This window comes from Panicum virgatum, chromosome 6K (genome assembly GCF_016808335.1).
Source record: "Panicum virgatum strain AP13 chromosome 6K, P.virgatum_v5, whole genome shotgun sequence".
In the NCBI taxonomy this organism is placed as follows: Eukaryota; Viridiplantae; Streptophyta; class Magnoliopsida; order Poales; family Poaceae; genus Panicum; species Panicum virgatum.
This window is the reverse complement of record NC_053141.1, coordinates 34,207,014-34,223,147: the sequence shown is the minus strand read 5'-3', so window position 1 is coordinate 34,223,147 and position 16,134 is coordinate 34,207,014. Positions and strand designations below refer to the sequence as shown.

The window sequence follows — 16,134 nt, the reverse complement described above, 5'->3', positions numbered from 1 at the left end:
CCCGCCTAAGCCCAGAGGATGAGAACTCGGGGGTTAGCTAGCGACTAGTTCGACCTTGCTCAAGAACACGATGAACACAGCCGGGTTAGAGTGGTTCGGGCCGCCGGAGCGTAATACCCTACGTCCACTGTGTGTTGTATTGCTCAAGACTGAAGAGTCGGAGCTGAGTCCAGCATGTGTCTGCGTGTATTCTCGTGTGTTCGTGGTGTATAGCGAGCGCTACCCATTTATATCTCAAGGGAGGCGCATACATGGCCGTTGGGTCCCCGACAGATGGGCCCAACCGATGCATTAACAGTAACATACTGTTCATACATTATGGTGTTGCAGGCGAAGGAGATCATACTCCTGGATTTCCTTGCCTGCTCCAGGAATCCCCCGTTCTGCATGTCCAGGCGCTGTCTTTTTGGAGTGGCGCCAGGCGTAGCTAGCGGCGTCGCCTGCCTCGTAGCTGAACGGGCCGCGTAGCTTGCGGCGTAGCCGGCATGATGGAAAAGTGTTGTGCCGTCGTATCCAATTAATGCGGCAGAGGGGCTCTGCGCGGGTGCGGCACAGGCGGCTGCACTGTGTACCTTGGTAATACGCGGTCCACAGTGAGGCCTGACAAAGGCTGCCGCGCGTGCCGCGGCGGCAGAGCACGCCTGAACCACCCACATTGAATGCAATGGGTGGGCGAGTCTTCCAGCGGAAGACTCGCGCTCGAGCCTATGCCCGCGCCTGCGGGACACGTGGCGGCTCCGGACCCCCCGGGTGGTATGTTGGTTCTACCACGTGGGAGGTCCGGACGGACGTGGGAGGTCTCGGACCCCTATGGGGGTCCGAGGCCTCGGCTGTCAGCTCAGAGCTTCCCTTCCTCAGGGACACGTGGCGTCTCCGGACCCATCCCCAGGCGGGGAGCGGGTCCGGGGCCGTTGGCCCGGTGAGGTAAGGGCCTGACCCGTGGGGCCCGGCTGCTCCGTCCTTCACCGCGTGGTCACGGATAACTACGCGGGCCTTGCCTTGCTGTAATTGAAGTGGGTATCCCTGCTACAGGGTACCGACACCGCTGCACAGACTTGGTGTCATGAGATATACGGCATCGGTATTCTAAGACCATTCACTCAAAAAAATTCCCATCAAATGCTCATCCCAGATCCAGCTACGAAGAGGGTCATAGGCCGACGGCAGACGCGTCGTATCCAGAACGGAATGGACGAGTCCGAGGTTGGAAAGAAGTTTTAAATGTTGCAACTTGTGTGGAGCAGACGGTCACACTTACAAGAAGTGCCCACAGCTTTCAGTACCCACTGCTGCTGCCGAGGCTGGACCTTCCGGGAATCCGACGGATGGATCGGCTCCACCTACAAGAATTCGCCGCATCTGGTTGTGCACGTAACATCTTGCAATGTATTTGTGTGTACGAAACTAAGTATATTATGTATATACTATGTCTTGATGTCTTGTTTAATTAGTTACCAGTGCGTATTTCTTTTGAATTTGGTTGTAACGAATGAAACCTTCAATGTAATATGTTATGTGGTATTTTGTTTAACGTTCTATTTATATTTCGTTCATTGTATTTTATGTGGTATTGTATCAAAGAGCCACACGAGGTTCAAGATTCATAAATAAATATAATCATTGCAATCAAACATAGCAAACATATAAGCATTGCAATTAAATATAGCAAATTTGTGTTTTATCGCATGGAGGCCCCTACCGCCCCCCTGCTGGGCGGTAGACCCCCTGCCGCCCCCCGGCCGGGCGGTAGGGCCTTCATGCGATAAAACACAAATTTTAATTGCATATAAGCCCCTACCGCCCGGCACGGGCCGGCTGCCCGGCAGACGGGCGGCAGGGGTATAAACCTGTAAATTCTGAAATCGAAAATATATTTTTGTAAAAAATAATTTTGAAAAATATAAAAAAACGCCCGAACAATGCCTCGCCGCTTGCCGGTTTGCCTCGGCAACGGCAGCCACCACGGAGCCGGGCAATTGGGGCAACGCGACGTGCTCTCTGTCCTCGACTCGACGAGACGCTTCGGGAATGGCCGGGGATGGAACCGCCGTGACCCACGCTTGATGATGATGAATCGATAGAGCGCGCATTCCCAGATAACTGCAGTCGGCATCAGGATGAGCACTTTCCCCTTCATGCTTTCGAGCGCTTTCCTCCCAGATACTTCAACTTGAAAAGGCATGATCACTGAAAAAGCATGAACTTGACCGCCAATCGTGCCCCGCTCATAAGACCATGATGAATCGAGAGAGTCCACATTCACAACAGGTCAACAGCACGACTGATGAACCAGATTAGCACTAGCATTCTTCAGTCGCATCATAGCATGATCAGGTAGCATTATAATCAAGGACAGCAGTTGATTACACACCCTACTAAAGATCCATTTTTTTTTACAGACAGACCAGTACACTAATGCTGTGCACCCACTAACATTTTACAGCAACATCCGGAGCCGGACGCCGGTCACAAAAACGCCGGCGGCGAGGTCCGGGGACCAACAGAACAAGAACAACAGAAGCCTACTTGTACTTGCTGCTACACAGGGGCGGGCCGCGCCGTGCAGATTGCATAAAAACCTCATCTGCACCGGCCGCGGCCATGGCGGATGACCAAGCTACTAAATTACAATCACTGGATGAACAATCACGGAAGCTGCTAGCTAGTTGGCGAGCAGGGCGTCCCAGTCGATCTCGTAGGACGGGTACTTGCGGAGCACGAAGCTCTCGGCCTCGTCCCACGGCTCCTCGCCGAACTTGAGCTGCCCCATCTCCGCCAGCGGCTGCTGCGCCGCCGGCGCCGCCGCGGCCGCCGGGGCGGACGACATCTCGTCGTCCGACCCGGACCCCGAGGCCTCGTCGGAGGAGCTGTTGCTCTGGGACCCCGCCTCCGCCTCCGCGACGGGCGCGTTGATGGGCGTGGCCCTGCTCTTGGCCCTGCCGCCCTTGCCCGACGCCGACGCGGCGGCGATGGTGGCGCAGATGGCCTGCAGCTTGGCGTCCACGGCGGGGTCCAGCGGCGCCCTCGACGCAGCGTTGTCGGGGAAGTTGAGCCGCGCCGCGTCGCCGCGGAGGCGGTACGCCGCCTGGTCGTAGGCCAGCGCGGCCTCCTCGGCGGTGTCGAAGGTGCCCAGCCACAGCCGGGTGCGGTTGCGGGGGAGCCGGATCTCGGCGACCCACTTGCCCCAGTGGCGCTGCCGCACGCCGCGGTACAGCTTCTGCGGCCGCGGCGCCGGCGGCGCGGGGACCGGCGGCTTCATGGGCTGCGCCCGCGGGCCGAGGCCCGGGTTCCGCTGCAGGTGGAGCTGGGCCTGGATGAACTGCATCTGGGCCGGGCTGAGGTGGGTCGCCGGCGGGTGGGCCGGGTAGCTCAGCCCGTGGGCCCCCACGGGGAACGGCGCCGGCGGGAAGGTGGTGGTCGCCGGCGGCATGGCCAGAGGGGATGGAGCATCCTCTTCCATGAAGGACTCCATCGCTCGTATCAGATCCTCGCCGGGCGCCGGAAGATTTATAGCAGCGGCCATCAAAGAAGAATCTACTTGGTGGTGGTTGTTTTTTTTTTTACTTTTTCTTTGGGGAAAAAAGAAAGAATAAATAGCCTTGTTCTTAGCTAAAATCAAAGAACAGGCAGGACTAGTATGGTTGCTCTACACAGATCTACCTATTAATGGACAAAGAAGCACAAAGAGGTGTGGAAAAAGAACCTCTCCTTGCTAACTACTGCAAACTATTCCACAGAAAAAGGGAAAAAAAGGATCAGAGATCAGGAACTAAAAGGCTCTGGATCTCTGCTGTGGGGACAAGAAGAAGAACAAACTGGTGAAGACTGATGAGACCGAGAGGGGTTTGTTTACCAGGAGGACGCAAGAAGTCGCTCAGAACTAAACCTACCTCGCTCAGACCTCGCCGGAGACGGTGTTGTGTTTGTGGGCTTTGGATTGGGGTTGCGGCGGCGGCGGTGGCGGCGTTGGGGAAGAAGAGATGGCTGTGGTGGTGGTGTTTGGGATGAGGAGCTCAGGGGAGCACCACGGCTGCTCTTTTATAGCCAGCCACCCCTCTCTTCTTAACCTCAGCGACCACCTCGCTAACCACTCTCCTAATCGCGCTTTTTCGCCGCCGCGCGCCACCCGCGAAGCTTCCCCTCTCTCGATGCCAGGCGGGCCCAGGCCCCACACGGAGGATCCGCAGAGCGGCGCGAGGGGTTCGTGCGCGCCGCGACAGGTCGCGGAGCCACTGCCGTGGCGCCACGTGTGCGGCTCCGGCGGCACGTGTCGGGTGGGCGACCGGCAGGTGGCGGTCAGGTGGGTGCGTGGCGGCCGCTGGTTGGGCGCCGTGGGTGTCCGCTGGAACGACGCGACGGGCTGCGGCGGTAGGCGCCGGGGGTGGGCGCGTGTGCCGTGCGTGTGGTGGCGAGCGGGCACGCAAGTGTGCGCTAGGTGACCAGCGGATGGTGGCGTGCGCCGGTGTTTTCATCTTTTTTTTAGGAGTCCTTTTTTTTGTTTTTGGTTTCCTTTTTGTTTTGGTTTTCTTTTTAATAATGGCTGGATCGGTGAATTGTTTGTGGCAGCTTTTACGACGACCCGGTCGTAAAGCCTCTCGTGTGCTTTTGGCTAAGCTTTCGGCCTCAAGAAGATTTCTACACTTTTTCTGCCGGATACAGCCAGTCGAGCGTGCTTCTTCCTTCCCTCACGAGGGTGCGTTTCCCATCCCAGCGTTCGTACTGCGCGCAGCCCTGGAATTCTTCTAAATTCTGTACGTGAATTTCGATACACAGGCATGCTTTGTTTTGGGAAAAAAAAACCTTGGTAAGAACAATTTCACATTTAATCCCTCTCATTATATAGTGCCGATTAATTGTTACCACTTACCAAATATAAAATATGTAAACACCGTTTTTAACCTGATGAACCTGGTGAATAGCAAAAAGAATCCTTTACATACGTGTGTGTGTGTGTGTGTGTTTGTAGGCGCACCCAACTTTTCTAAGATTACTTAATCGTTGGGGGTATCTACTAAGTGAGATTAGCCCTCTATGAAGTTATGTGTGTGCCTAAAAGAAATGTTGAAACAATACTAACTGTATGTTTTCATTGGTTTTCTTGACACAATTACAAGAAAAGTAGGTTGCGGCAAGTCAAATCTCTCCCCCCCCCCCCCCCCCCCCCAACATGATTGTCCAACGCACGTACAACTCATAGCTTAAATCAGAATCTACCGGGACATTTGTATATTAGCTCTCTGTGCTGTATCCAACTACATGAACAACTCACTGCCTCGAGGTGTATATCTGTAAGTTCGGCGGCGTGTGGGTTATAGGGTTTCTTTGCATTGGCCTTAATGACGAACTCTGCTTTTTTTTAATATTTGAGTGCTTATTTTGTTGAAACGAATCTAAGTACAGAAAGAAAAGCAAATAACAAGCAGCAGCATGGTTCGGTGATGGGTCACTTTAAATATTTGATGAAATAAAATGCACATCTCACCTTGCAAAAGGAGCCTCAATCATGATCAAATTCGTTCACACGACGATGCCCCCTCCCCTCCCCACCCACACACAAAAGAAAATACTCAGCTCGGCATCTCGTTCTTGTTCCAAAATACTCTCTCGGTTCTAAATTATAATATGTTTCACTCTTTTATCTTAAGTTTGACCGCTCATCTTATTTAAAAAAAATTATGCAAATGTAGTCAAATTTAAATCATTCTTGGAAAATTTGTGTTGATAGAGTAAGTCACAACAAAGGAACTGATATTCTACACAAATTTTTGAATAAGACGAGTGCTCAAATTTGGGGTTAACAAAAACCAAACGAATTATAATTTGAAACGGAGAGAGTACCGTATCTTCCTTCGTGATCTAGGAAAATAAAATAATATCCTCCATTAAACTAGTCAATTATTCCCTAGCTTGCATGGGAAACAATCACTGTGTTCGGCTGGTCTTGTAGCCTCCAGCGCTACAGTAATTTCCTATCACACTACTCCAGCCACCAGCTCCAGCTCCAGCCAGTCCAACAGTATTTTTCTCTCGCACTATTCCAGCTCCAGCCTCCAGCTCCAGCCTGCCGAATGCAGTGAATGTGACTGTGTGTGTACTACTCCCCCATGTTCGTCGTTCCCTCACCCTGATGCGGAGCCTTCGCCGATGGAGCGTTGCCGGAAAGCTACATGTGGTTTGATTGTGTAGTGGTATAGCCAGGACCACGGCGTGGACCAGGCATGGATCTCCATGTACAATGAATCGAAGACCATGTACATATGGGGTATGTGTCCCACTCCCAAACTGATGAGCAACGGTGAGCCAACTGTCCATCCCCGTTTCTCGTACCGCACGAAAGGAAACTCTTCAAGAAAAAAAAACACTTCTTTACATGTGGGTTCCGTTACAGTTTCTCTGCTACCCATACAAACTTGGTGAGTTTTTTTTAAAAAAAAGGTTTTTGTAGACTTCTAAATGTCTTGTGACGAAGTCTCTAAGTTCAATTTCAAATTTCCAATGAGGCAATGACGCTTATCTAGAGTCCGTTTGGTGCGGCTCCGGCTCTGGCTCCGCCGGCAATTTTGCAGGAGCCGTACCAAACGGGGTGCTCCACGAACAGCTCAAGCGGGTGAGTTTCGTGAGAGGCGGTATCCTTTTGGCTCCACTTGCTATAGCTCCGGCTCCGCCCCTCCGAGGAACCCTCCCAAACCGGGGCCCTAGTGTTGACGGGATATGATATGCTGCCTCTTCCAGCTGAACAAATGGATCGCGGAGTGTGCAGCTTGAGTTGCTGCTACGCGTACCTCTTAGGAAGTGTCTGGTCGCAGAGGCCAGGCCCTAAAACGTCGTGCTCCACCGGCTGCGGTTCCGGACAAGTATTCCGATCAAACACCCGGGTTACCAGCTACGGCGTAGAGCAACCTGCCGCACCTTGGTCTTCCTGGAGGAGTATTGGTTGGGCGTTGGGAATCTTGGCGAGGGCTTCACTCCACGGCCGCGGCTGGCCATGTGACGCGAGCAACTGCCGCCGCCTTGGCTCTGCCGCTACCGAGAGATGCATGCCCATGCCAATGCCCCTGTCTGTCTCCTCTCCGCTGCTCCCGAGTGCAACGTACTACTCCGTTCACTTCAGTTTTTTTTTATATAAGAGTTTATTCAGTCCAGTTTGAAGGCCGCATCTGGTGAAGGCGTGAAGGCGGTGAAGCTCGCATCGCATGCACGAACCACATTAATCAGTGTCAAGATTCGCGCATCTCTAGGCAGGTGCATGAACCAACCAACCCCAGCGGGGAGCTGGGGGTTCCATGGGGGAAGGGAGGATGGGGAAATTTTACGCGGTTCGAGGTCTCGGATTCTCTGTTGTCTCCGAGCCGCTCTCTGGCCAGCGTCTGCTACGACGCTAATCTTTATTTGGCGCCGGGTTTGTCGTTGATCGATCAGAATAGTGCTCGGCAAACTAGTTAACGTTGGTTAAGAAGCGGGTTCATGCACATGCGCCCACAGATGCCCTACGTCCGCCGAGATGCGAGATTCCTTGTTACGGAGATAGTTTAGGGATGGACACCCAGGAACGGTGTGCCGTTCCTGCAGAAATTGTTGCCGCCTGCTTGCAGTCTTGCAGAGCTCCCAATTTGGGGAAAAAAAACTAACTTCAAACCAGAAGTCGCAGTTCCAATATGTTAAATGCGAATGGTGAATGAGACGATTTCTAGATAGAACTATATGTACATTGATTCAGGGTAACAACAAAGAGAGGCTATACATTATGCTACCGCCATCAGTTCCCTGGGGACGAACGGCAAACCCAGATTACTACCAAGAAACAAAACCCCCCAAGAATTTTATACACTTTCAGATGAGAAGCCCCGCCCGGTGCTGCAGCTAAACAACTAAAAGCAGCAAACGCTTCCATGAAATCTTCCTCTACAGGGCATGCACCTCTCGCAGCACGCGGTGCGCCACAACAGCATCCACCAGCTGCGAGACCAAAGTATGCTCAACGAGTGGTCGGTATCACCACAAGGAGTTCAAGTAATGATGTTGGTGCCTCTTGGTGAACTCGATCAGGCCACCGTACGTCTGGTCCGCGAGGCCAACGTAGAAGGCCTCGGTGTCCGGGCTGAACGACAAACCACCAATCTCGCCGAACAGATCAATCTCGTGAGATTTCCCGTAGTCCGCAAAGGAGTCGTATATGTGGACGAAATCCACAGGCTCGGCAGTTGCCAGGAACCTCCCGTCCGAAGAGAACTTGACACAGCGTATGGAGCCCATCCTGCCTCCAAGCACAGCTACCGACTGTGATAGGTTTCTTATGTCCCACAGCCTGCATGTAGTGTCTTGACTCCCCGTGGCCACAATGTTGCCGTCAGGATGCCAGGCTGACGCAAATGAATAATCCAAGTGGCCCCTAAGAGAACCAATTGCCTATAGGAATGTATCTTGAATGTTAGGATCACCAGATACTGATAACCTGCAAATTTAGTTGGCGACAGATACACATAGAACTTACCTTGCCACACTTAGGATCCACTACCAAGCCATCCTCATGATCTCCAAGGACAGCAAAGAGTTTACCATTTGGGCTCACAGAAACACTCTGTTGGAGAAGAAAAATTAGCAGACAGACAAGAGGATAAAACAAAAAGGGCATAAACAAGCAAGAGTCTACTTACATTCACGGACCAAGGGAAGACATAGTGCTTGAGGAGGTCAAAATACTCGGTGTCGAAAATCCTGATGGAGCAGTCATTGTTAGCAGCCACCAACCTTCTAGATCCGCTGAAATATCATTTTTGCAAACAAATTGTTAGCCCAAGTCTACAAGAACCAGATACCGACTCAGAATGCATCAAATCTTACCTGGGATCCTGATATATCTCTAAAGAGTTAGTGATGGCATTTTCATCATCTGTAACCCTCGTGCTGAAAACAACTCCATCATCATCCAGACGCTAATAAAAAAACCCAAAAGAATATGTCACATGCCATGCCATGAGTTACTAGCTATGAATCACCGATACTTCACTAACCCAGCCGTACCCGTATCCGATACTTGCGTATCCGATACTTCGATACTTCGATACTCTCTCTATACTACCACTATGTCGTTTTTTAAACTCACCTATCGCCGTATCGCCGTACCCGTATCGGTGATACATAGGTTACTAGACCAAAGACTGCAAAAGTAGGAGAATTTTTGTGCAATAGAAATACCTTGCATATAACCTCACCCTGGAAGCCACCAACTACCAATAAATTACTATCCACAGCCATCGTTGTGACCTGAACCATTGCAACTGACTGTGAACCATGCCCTCTCTGTGCCGAAAAAAAGGGTACCTTAGAACAAACCAAATAAGGATATGAACCTACTCAGAAATATTATAGTTCAGACCATGTTCAAAGTTAAACCTGTTTTGGAACAATGCAATCATCGGCATTGATCAGCTCAGTGCTTAACTGGTCCAGTGAGGACCAGTGTGTCACTGATTGGTCATGCATTGTATAAACATCATGCTTGGTTGTTGCCCATACCAGGTTCCTCAGCTGTAAAACAACACATCAATCAAATAATTATTAACAGGTAATATGTGGATTTGATCTTTGAACTTTCTGTGCAAATAAATTGAATAGCACACAGTTCTTCCCTCGGGCAATCAATAAACACCATGCGGAAGGAAAAAATCTCCTCACCAAAGGAAGAGTTTGGCAAAACTTAAATACCCTTTATGCGCAAGTGAAGTAAATGGATTGGCTAAGAATTAGTAAACACCATACAGACTGCAGAAGTCTTGTAACAATCAAACATATTATTCCCATAAGATGCTTTATCCTTGCATGCAACGAGGCAGTTTCTTGGTTATAGTATGATGGAAACAGTTTATTAAGTTCCTGGTATTTGATAAGATCTTGAACTCTTAATGTCTCACCCTGTTCCGCTAGGCGCTAGTCGGAATCTAGGCGCTGACCCTCAGCCTAGAGACTAGTCGGGAGTAATCGCGCCTAGGCGGTCCTAGGCGTTTTTCTAGGCGTTTCACAAATACACATGTATACACGTATTACATAAAAAAACGAAAACAAATAGAAGACTACGTATAGTCTGTATAGAGATGCATAGAAAGGCCCATCAAAAGCAGCCCAGCCCACCTTATCCATCTGCTGTCCTATGCATCTCCCTAGTGCTCTGCTTCCAGCCGCACGCCCGCTCCCGCACGAGAAACGCGTGCTCTGCTTCCAGCCGCGAGCCGCCCGCCTCCACCACCGCCGGCCTCCTCCCTGCCGCCTCCACCGGCTCCTCTTCCTCCTCCTCCGCCGCCGCTCTCTGCTGCGCCTCATCCCCGGGTCGCCGGATCTGCACGTGGGACCTCACCGGCAGGAGCAGCTGAGCAGGGCGACCGGCGCGACCTCACCGGCGGTAGCAGGACGAGCCTCAGGCGGGAGCAGGGAGGCCGGCGCGCCGTCGCAGGCGGAGCCGCCGAGGAGGACGTGCGGGAGTGGCCGTCTGCGAGCGGGTGCGGCCGTCTACGCCCGCCTAGGGGTCCGACTACCCCCCTAGGCCAGGCGACGGGCCTCGACTCACGATTAGTCGCGCGGAATCGCGCCTAGGCAAGCGCCTAGCGGAACAGGGATGTCTCATCGATAATGGAAGCTTCTAAGGTCTCAAACAGATTTCATAAAGTTAGTTTCAGGACAGATCTAAGAAAACATTATCTGGATGCTCCTAATTAACGCAAGAATTACCTGTAACAAATTTTGTGGACTAAATTATGGTTTAGCAAAAGGAAGAAACATTCTCCAACAGAACAAGTTCAACAAATTAATTCTCTTTTCATGTACTTTCACTAATTCGGTCATAACCCAAAATATTGGGTCTATGGAAAAATTATTGCAAGTAATATCATATTTGTTAATTGAGGCTGGCAGTTTTTAATCTAGTTTCATGAAAGCTATTTTACTTATTCATGAGATTGGAACTACACACCTCTTCATTTTCTATCTGTCATTCTGAAATCACAATCAAGAGCAAGAACCATAATAAAGTCCTGTACTCCTGTTTGAAACGACAGATAACCTGCTAGAGAGTTTGTTTTTCACTCTCTACAGATGCAAAGTGTGATATTGCACAAAAATTGTGGCCAATATAGTAATACTGCTATATGTACTGAAAAAATTTGTGCAACAGCTAATGATACAAGGCCTGCAAATTTGGTAGCATCAGATCTGCGAACAGCAATTTGGTACACAATTCTTTTTTTCCATCACATCCTACTCTAACTTGGTCAGCACATGAAGAAGAACCGCAACAACTTATTTACTTGCTTAGAGACCTAATCTTTCAATCTGTGTGATGTATAACCTTATGAATATTTGATTTCTATGTTGTGTTTGCTTTTGAGGAATGGATTAGGCCTATAATCAATTCATCACCTTCTCCGGTTTCCGGATCACCAAAAATAAAAATGATGAACTGAGGCCAAGCCAGAAACATAAGGCTCCTGAGGACACTTAAACACAGGATAACCTCCAGATGGACTAAGTTTGCGAGGACATTTTCTCAAACCAAAGAGATACATAAACAACATTCTTGATGATAACTTTGCTCAAAACGTTGTATTGTTATGCTGAACAGAGGAAAATCAGACCTGAAAATGTACAATAGATGGCCGAGCACGCCTTGTGTTGTAGTGGAAATCATAGTAAGGGCTATCCTTCTCCACTCGTTTGCACTCCTGGAAATCATAAACGAAAACAAATTGTGAGGATCTCGAAAAGTTACAATCAATAGTAAAGACTGGATAGAATTGCAAAATTGAATGCCAGTGAGATCATATGCATAAGTTTCAGCTTAAATTATTTAGGGTGAACAGATGAAACTAGAATATTAATTCAATCTCCATGTGACTACTAGCTCTTAATCAACCACAAGATCAAGGTAAACAGTATAGTAAGTTAATAACCAGGAGCCGGCGTATGTGTTTCCACCCAATAATCCAGGGTAAGCTGTCTCTTAATCTCTACCATCAAACCAATTTTTATTTACTATTCTGAACGGTATGCAAAAACCAGAATTCCAAATAACTCAAAATGCAAACTTCGACACCAAGCTTGGGCAGCATGTATGCTTGTGATGAGAAGGAGAGCAAAGAAACAAGAGAACAAGGACTTTCAAAAACAAAGTTACAATGGCTTGAGCAGCTCTCATGTAATCATGAGAAATTCCTATGCTAGATTCCTCTCCATAGCCCAAACAAATGACAGGCTGGTAGTGCTCCTAGTAGATTCACAATGTTCACAACAAGTAAATTGGGATTACTGTCCTTAACATATCAAATAGTATATTCAACTTAAACGTCTAACCCATTATCATGACATAAAATAGATGGTGAATGGTACTGCAGTGAAGATCCAATTCTTCTAGTTACTACTCCTTTCCTCACCTTGACATTGTGCACGATTACATGAATGTCAAAAAGGGAGTAGTACTCCCTTCTCCATTTTGGTGCATTCACAGACACCATACTAGTAAGTAAAAGTGGTTAAAAGCTACCAGAGGTTGGCAAGCCAATTGGATAATGCTTCGGAGTGAAGTGTAACTGATAGTCTTCAACATCGGATTTGCATTTTTGGGTTGTGACATATTCCCCACCAAACAGGTTCACACTATCTCAACCCATAGATGACATATGCCCCACCAAACCACCATCATATATGAAAAGTGTAATACCCATCCCCATCAACGAGCTGCATAAGCACATGCATCCAACCAAACCTACATACATAATCTAAAGTTGATCCATGCCTTCTGCTGCCAACCAAAAATAAAATCCTCAAACTGCAAGAGAACATTCAGGCATCGCGAATCACAACAAGCAAATGAATGTTAATGTTTTCATATGATTTAGGACATGAGATCAGCAGCTTATTTAGTGTCATGTTGTGGTGGTTAGCATGTTTTCATGAACTACTTGCTAACCTAAACAACGCACATTTCAAACAAATAACAAAGCACATTCTGCCTAACTACTGGGCAGATATTCTTATTCCAGAAACATCCACACCAACCAACCACAAAGTCATGGATATACCATCTGATATTATTTCATCTTCCTAATTTGGTGATCTTTCTATAGTCTTTTGTACTCAACCAAAAACGTCTATTCTATCACATGTAGCAAAGCGGCGCATGCAAGGGACCGCAATGTCATATTTATCTCTTACTCTCATTCCACTTAGGGAAATGAATGTTATTTTGACACTTCTCGATGTGCCTCAATGTGGAATGTCATGTTGAGAAGAGAATTAGTTAATGAATAATATACCACCAACAATTAAATGCAATTCAATATTTAGGTTAGATGTTGATACAAATTCGTGTGCATCATGTGTTTAATTCATAACTTCAGCTTGTGAATTACATGAAAGGACAACACAAGTGTTGTATAGGAGAACCTTGAAGCCCCCTACAACTTAAATGTTTGCAGTGTAAAACCAAATACAGAGTCGGAAGAGTCGCACACTATATAACCTTGTCTCATGCACACTATATTTGTACCACTGCGCCATGTTTGTGTTATGTATCAGCGAATTCAGCATTCTACCATTTGTATTGAAATCCACCATAGCCCCCTACAACTTAAAATGTTTGCAGTGTAAAACCAAACGCAGAGTTGAAAGAATCGCACACTATATAGCCTCGTCTCTAACATGATGCTCATACGTGCTATATTTGTACCACTGTGCCATGTTGTGTTATGCATCAGCATTCTACCATTTGTATTGAAATCCACCGTAATTTTAGTCAGGCATTGATCCCTCCCGAAGTACAAAACAGATAAGTGCTTAGTACCTGCAAAGCATCCTCCCGGGCGTAACTTAGGTTCTGGTAATTCCTGTAGTTCTTCATCTTCATCTCCCGGTACTGATCCCTCCCGAAGAGCATCTTCTCCCACGGGATCCCCTGCATGTCCTTCCCGGCAGCGACGTCCGCCACGGACACATCCGGCAGCATGTCCTCCTGCCAGAACAAAAAAAAAACGACAGAAAAAATAAAATCAGAATTCCCCCCAGCAAAAACAACGAAACCGCGATCCCCACAAAAATTCGGACCGCACGCGCAAGCAACCAATTCGAGAGCGTACGTGGTCGTAGTTGACGAGGCTGGCGAAGAGCTCGTTCTGGTTGGCGTCGCCGAAGGCGTTGTTCTCCCCCTGGTCCTCCATGAGCCCCTGGATGCTCTGGAGGATGAATTCGAGGTTGTCCTCCAGCTCGAACTCGTCCATCCCGCTCCGCCTCCTCGCCCCCGACCCACTCCGGCCCGAATCGCACCACCCTGCGAGAACGGGAACCACCCGCGCGGCTTGAGCGCGGATTTCGCCTCGTGCCCTAACCAGCAGCCGCCCCCGAAGGGGGAGAAGGGAAAAAAAAACGGAGAAAAGCGCACGGAATCGGGAGCGGGAGGGCGGAGACCGAGCGAATCCGGCTCGAATCTCTCGAGAACTCACCTCGATCGAGCGGGATCCAGGGGCGGGCGGGTGGAATGCCCCCGAGCAAATGAAGAATTATCTGTAGTTAGAAAAGAAAAGAAGGGGGAATTGGGGAATTGTGTTTTTGTTTTTGACTTTTTGTGGTGGGGGGCGGGGCGCGCCCCCTGGCGAGGGCGCAGCACGGGGGAATGGAGGCGGCGGCAGGTGAGGCGAGGCGAGGCGAGGCGACGCGGGGAGGCAGAGGCGGAGGTGGGCCAGGGCCACAGGCGGAGGCGAGCCGATCGACGCCTGGGCTGGAGCGCGTGACGGGCCTTGTACGCGGGCCCTCGGGCGGTTTTTTTACTTTTATATTTTTTATTTTCGTATTTTACAAAAATGTATTTTCGTTTTCGATATTTACAGGAATATACCGGCCGCCCCGCTGCCGGGCGGCTGGGACCTGGTCGCCCCGCTGCGGGGCGCCAGGGGCTTTTGTGCAAAAATTTTTATAAAAATATTTGCACGTAGATCCCTGGGGCCGGCCGCCCGGCTGCAGGCCCCTAGCCGTCGGGCGTGATGTGTAAAATTGGGCGGTGCTCGTGAGAGTATCGTGAAAGTGAAACTGTCGGCTGAATTGACATCTTCGGCATACTATAAATCGTCGTTAGGAAATATAAATAAAATAATAACTAAGGTTAGCGTGTACGGTCTTCTGGGAAACGTACTTTACATTTGCACATGACACAATTAAAAAAACAGTTGGAAACAGGCCGGAGCATGTCAGTGAGTGTCACGGGGAGTGCATGCAAGCGAAATAAGTTAGATCACGTCCAACATATTACTCATCTCTTTCAACAAAATACTTTCTACAATTTTCTAATATTTTCTAAATTTTTTTAATATTATCTTTCAATTTTTAAGACTTTCTAATACTTCTCTAACAATTTTCTATTACTTTCTAATACTTAATCTAACACTAAATGTACTGTATCAACGCTATTCATTACAAGTAACTGCACCTAAATGTACCACTAATCACTCCTAACAATAATTAAATTGATTGCTAATCTAATGTTTCAACAAAAATAATTACAACATAATCTATTTGTAAAGCGTAGAAGAATTTTGGTTACCTGCAGTTGCCGCCCTGCCGGATTTTGAAACAAGATTCTATGAAGAATTTTCGAGCCGGCGGCTGCAGGTAACCAAAATTCTTCTACGCTTTACAAATAGATTATGGCCCCGTTTAGTTCCCAAAAAGTTCCCAAACTTTTCCATCACATCGAATTTTTCAACACATGCATGAAGTATTAAATGCAGTTAAAAAAAATAACTACTTACACAGTCTGACTGATTACCACGAGATGAATCTAATGACGTTAATTAATTCATGATTGGACATTAATTACCAAATAAAGACGAAACGTGCTACAGTGACTTTTCACCCCCATTTTCGTGAACTAAACGCGGCCTATGTTGTAATTATTTTTGTTGAAATAGTAGATTAGCAATCAATTTAATTATTATTAGGAGTGATTAGTGGTACATTTAAGTGCAGTTACTTTTAATGATTAGCGTTGATACAGTACATTTAGTGTTAGATTAAGTATTAGAAAATACTAGAAAATTGTTAGAGAAGTATTAGAAAGTCTTAAAAATTGGAAGATAATATTAAAAAAAATTTAGAAAA

The 16,134-nt window shown here is 48.2% G+C and overlaps 2 protein-coding genes and 1 long non-coding RNA gene across 4 annotated transcripts; 1 reads left to right on the top strand and 2 right to left on the bottom strand.

Annotated features, from left to right (window-relative positions):
* Positions 1–2,282: 2,282 nt before the first annotated feature.
* Positions 2,283–4,022, bottom strand: LOC120712297 (ethylene-responsive transcription factor RAP2-13-like). The gene has a single exon (XM_039998059.1). The coding sequence runs from the start codon at positions 3,521–3,523 to the stop codon at positions 2,663–2,665; it is 861 nt and encodes a 286-aa protein (XP_039853993.1). The 5' UTR covers positions 3,524–4,022; the 3' UTR covers positions 2,283–2,662.
* Positions 4,023–7,648: 3,626 nt separating this feature from the next.
* Positions 7,649–14,676, bottom strand: LOC120712295 (uncharacterized WD repeat-containing protein C2A9.03-like). 2 transcript variants are annotated; one of them, XM_039998057.1, is made up of 10 exons: positions 14,484–14,676; positions 14,121–14,311; positions 13,829–13,996; positions 11,625–11,711; positions 9,394–9,528; positions 9,196–9,300; positions 8,842–8,933; positions 8,655–8,760; positions 8,492–8,578; positions 7,649–8,406 (listed from the first exon to the last, which is right to left on the bottom strand). In XM_039998057.1, the coding sequence occupies exons 2-10, from the start codon at positions 14,259–14,261 to the stop codon at positions 7,993–7,995; spliced, it is 1,335 nt and encodes a 444-aa protein (XP_039853991.1). In that variant the 5' UTR covers positions 14,262–14,311; positions 14,484–14,676; the 3' UTR covers positions 7,649–7,992. The 2 variants fall into 2 exon arrangements, with proteins under 2 accessions (XP_039853991.1, XP_039853992.1); XM_039998058.1 differs by having other exon boundaries at positions 7,673–8,406; positions 14,121–14,618.
* On the top strand, positions 8,859–9,530 carry LOC120712296. The gene is made up of 2 exons (XR_005690836.1): positions 8,859–8,977; positions 9,143–9,530. It is a non-coding gene; the product is annotated as an uncharacterized LOC120712296 (long non-coding RNA).
* Positions 14,677–16,134: the final 1,458 nt, after the last annotated feature.

What these genes read in the sequence shown, in the direction of transcription:
- LOC120712297 (XM_039998059.1), bottom strand. Translation starts at nt 3,523, where the DNA reads ATGGCCGCTGCTATAAATCTTCCGGCGCCCGGCGAGGATCTGATACGA.
- LOC120712295 (XM_039998057.1), bottom strand. Translation starts at nt 14,261, where the DNA reads ATGGACGAGTTCGAGCTGGAGGACAACCTCGAATTCATCCTCCAGAGC. An exon ending in CCCGGGAGGATGCTTTGCAG is followed by an intron (nt 11,712 to 13,828) that starts GTACTAAGCACT and finishes TATGATTTCCAG; the next exon opens with GAGTGCAAACGAGTGGAGAA. An exon ending in GAGATATATCAGGATCCCAG is followed by an intron (nt 8,761 to 8,841) that starts GTAAGATTTGAT and finishes ATGATATTTCAG; the next exon opens with CGGATCTAGAAGGTTGGTGG.